At 46.7% G+C, this 3,625-nt stretch overlaps 1 protein-coding gene across 1 annotated transcript; it reads left to right on the plus strand.

Moving 5' to 3' along the window:
- Nucleotides 1–2,722: 2,722 nt before the first annotated feature.
- On the plus strand, nucleotides 2,723–3,351 carry ASCL4 (achaete-scute family bHLH transcription factor 4; the record flags this gene model as incomplete). The annotated part of the gene is made up of 1 exon (XM_082665797.1): nucleotides 2,723–3,351. One exon carries the CDS (start codon nucleotides 2,723–2,725, stop codon nucleotides 3,236–3,238), a length of 516 nt encoding a protein of 171 aa, XP_082521923.1. The 3' UTR covers nucleotides 3,239–3,351.
- Between the last annotated feature and the right edge of the window lie 274 nt (nucleotides 3,352–3,625).

Here is a 3,625-nt window from a genome sequence, read left to right on the forward strand (position 1 = left end):
CCTTAGTATTTTAAAGTTCACTAGATCAGAGAAAATCAAAAGTAATATTTGTTCTTTGTAATACTTTAAATAGTAGAAATATCCATAAAGAAAAGTGAACCACTCCCCCATCCCCAATGCCACCTTTTTTTTTTTTTTTTTTTTGCGGTTCGCGGGCCTCTCACTGTTGTGGCGTCTCCCGTTGCGGAGCACAGGCTCCGGACGCGCAGGCTCAGCGGCCATGGCTCACGGGCCCAGCCGCTCCGCGGCATGTGGGATCTTCCCGGACCGGGGCACGAACCCGTGTCCCCTGCATCGGCAGGCGGACTCTCAACCACTGCACCACTCAGGGAAGCCCCCCAATGCCACCTTTTTTAGGCAACCAATGACAAAAGTTTAGAGTGTGTCTTTCTACTTTTTTCTCCGTGCTCATGTAAAGACATCGTGCAGAATAGTTTGTTTTAAGTTCATGCTGCATACGTTACCCTACCATTTGCTTTTTTTCACTTGTCGTGTTATGGACATCTCTGCAAGTTCTTACATATAGATCTAACTCCTTATTTTTAATAAGACAGTATGTTAAAAGGATTAGCCCTTTCCCTATTGATGGACATTCCCTCTATTTCCATTTATTCTCTTGTTTTAATCACTACAAACAATGCTGTAATAGATATTATTGTACATATAAATCCATACTGGTGCATTTATTTTTGCAGGATAAAATTGTAGAGAACTCTGAGTCAAAGGATATGTGATGTGCACTATTAATATTATTTTCCCAAAAGCTTGCAGCAATTTATGCTTCTGCCCTTTCCCCCAATCCTTATTAGCAATCTTTTAAATTTTTGCCAATCTGAGGATGAAAAATGGTATCTTAACTATTCTCTTTTTTGTTCCCCTCCAATCTATTCTGCATTCTGCAGTGATCTTTTAGAAAAACAAATCTTACCACGTCACCTGTCTGCTCAAAACACCTCATTTACTTCCCATCACTCTTAGAGTAATGGCCAACATCTTTGACATGGCCCCAAAGCTCCTTGTGGTCTAATTGTCTGCCTCTCTGGTGGGCTTTTCCCCCAGTAGGGCTTCCTCCTGATAGGTCTCAACTCTACTGAGAAATCAAGATGACATATGTTTGTTTACTGGTACAAGCCTCAGAGGGAGCTACACCTTTTAAAATGTGACTAACTTATGCCTGAAAGGAATAATTGTTTCTATTTTACTTGCCTTGATGGAAGTGTTTTTCCAATTGCTTCAGGCAGATCATCAGAGTAAACAGGGAAGCCTAGGACTTGTCAAAAAAACATGTTAGGGCGACACCTTGGCTCCCGGAGGAATAGGCAGAAAGTCTGATTGAAAACGTAGGGGGTTTTTGCTTCTCTTGTTTTTAAGTCAGTCTTTTAAAGTAGAAGCTGCCTTTAATGTGCTGGTTTGCAGAACAGGAAATCTGATTTTCAGTGTGATAACACATTCTTTGACATTAACCAGTACAGTTGGATTTTTAATGACACTTTCATCTTCAAAGCCCTTCACCAACACGGTGGATTAATTATTCATTTTTTGGTTGTGTGTTAAAAAGACAAATCTTCAAAGGCATCATCCTTTCTCCTCGGAACTGGGGCTCTCCACCTTTCAAATGTTGCTTTCTTACCCCCAAGGGAGAAAATAAATTACATCTTTTTTTTTAAGACAAAAAGAATACAATAGAAATATACTATTTACACTATGGAAAGCTGATGTCCTTATATCCTGGGTGGGATCAGAAGAGATCGGGAAGCAGCGCTTAAGCTGTGTTTACAGTAAGCACTGTGAGAAATAACTCTGGCTAAAAGTGTTTGTTACTGCTCAGTCTTTTGATGTGCTCTTAAAAAGTAGCACAAATACATCACGGCCCCCGTGTTCAACATAATAATATGCAGACCCTTATATTTGTTGCTAAAGTATATTTCTTTTCTGTTCTCTTCAAAAAATGTCTACTTGGGTTTTTAAAAGTTTTGGTTTTGGAGAAGAAAACCCTCAAGACTTCCCTGGGATCCTCCTTAACTTGACACATTTTATAACCACAAGGGAGCACTCTTCCCTTTGATGAGGTCTTCTCTCCACCTCTCCAGAAATGAAAGAGCAAGTGTAAGTTTGCAAACAGCCTAAAAGCTCTTTCCATTAGCCCTGGACGCCGGAAACCACAAAGGGCAGTCAAGTCTTGATTTTCAAGGAGAAAGCCTCTGGTAAACTTTCGCTCAGCCGCCAGGAGATCTGTTGGTTCCTGGGAGGAGCTCTTCTGAAACCTTGACGATTCCTATGTTCATGAAGACACAGAGCGGTGGATTACAGTAATTGAAAAGCTTTGGTGGCTTTGGAAGATTACTATATGTTTGGTGTGCGCTCACATTTCCAGGCTAGGGGACAGCGTAGAGGAACCCCTTTTGTAATCTTTTGAAATAAGATCAGAAGGGAAGACAGGGTTTGAAGTGTGGATTGGGGGGGGGGTCGCCTAAATCTTTGCCTATCACCTCCGCCTGGATCATTATAAAAAGATCGAGGAGTACAATGAACTTAGGGAATCATGCAACGTTTCCGTGAAGCCTGTTCTGGAACCTAGCTTCCGGATCCAGAACCTTCTCCAGAAGCAGACCAGCGGCGGTGCTAGGCAGTCTGAATGGACCAGCATCTCCGCTTTGAAGATTTATTTTCTGTCTTCTGCTGAGAGATTCACCTCTGGAGTGATTGGTTCGCTTTTCGGCGGATGATGGAGAAACGTAAACAGGCCGGACTGCTGACCCTGCCGTACCACCTGCTCCCGGGGCCCATGGGCGTGCCTGGGTCCCTGCCCCGCCTTCCCCTGCGGGACCCCTTCAGGGTCTCCTTGCGTCTGGACGCCGCGTGCTGGGAGCGGGGCGGCTGCGCCCCGCGGCGGCCGTACTTGCCCCTGCCGCTGGACGGCGCCTTCGAGCCCGCCTTCCTCCGCAAGCGCAACGAACGCGAGCGGCAGCGGGTGCGCTGCGTGAACGAGGGCTACGCGCGCCTCCGAGCTCACCTGCCCCGCGAGCTGGCGGACAAGCGCCTCAGCAAAGTGGAGACGCTCCGCGCCGCCATCCGTTACATCAAGCACCTCCAGGAGCTGCTGGAGCGCCACGCGCGGGGTCAGGAGGGCGCGGCCGGCGCCGGCCCCTCACTCAGGTCCGAATGCAACAGCGACGGCGAGTCCAAGGCCTCGTCGGCGCCTTCGCCCAGCAGCGAGCCCGAGGAGGGGGCCTGTTAGCGAGCGCTGGGCCGGCCCGGACCCCTCCCGCTGCGCCGCGCGCTTTTGGAGTCTGCTCTAAGGTTCCCTCCGGAGGTGGTTTGCATTTGCAATCTGTTTTTTTTTTTTCTTTTCTCCAGAACTAAATCTTAGGAAAAAGAAATGAGTGCTTTAGGGGGAAAAAAAGATTTTGACATTCTAGTTGTTTCCACCCCCTCCACCCCCCCTATTGGTTATGTGCCTGCAACTGAAAGATGCTTATGAAACTCTTCCTGTACTTCTCAAAGACAAACTGTACCAGACTCTGAACTCCTCAAAGGGCGAAAACAACGAGGATTTGCCACAGTCAGCGGGGTGGGTAAATTAGGGACGTAAATACTGAAACAAATCCAATCTTAACCAAAGAAG

The sequence above is a fragment of the Grampus griseus genome, assembly GCF_964374135.1.
Source record: "Grampus griseus genome assembly, chromosome: 11".
In the NCBI taxonomy this organism is placed as follows: Eukaryota; Metazoa; Chordata; class Mammalia; order Artiodactyla; family Delphinidae; genus Grampus; species Grampus griseus.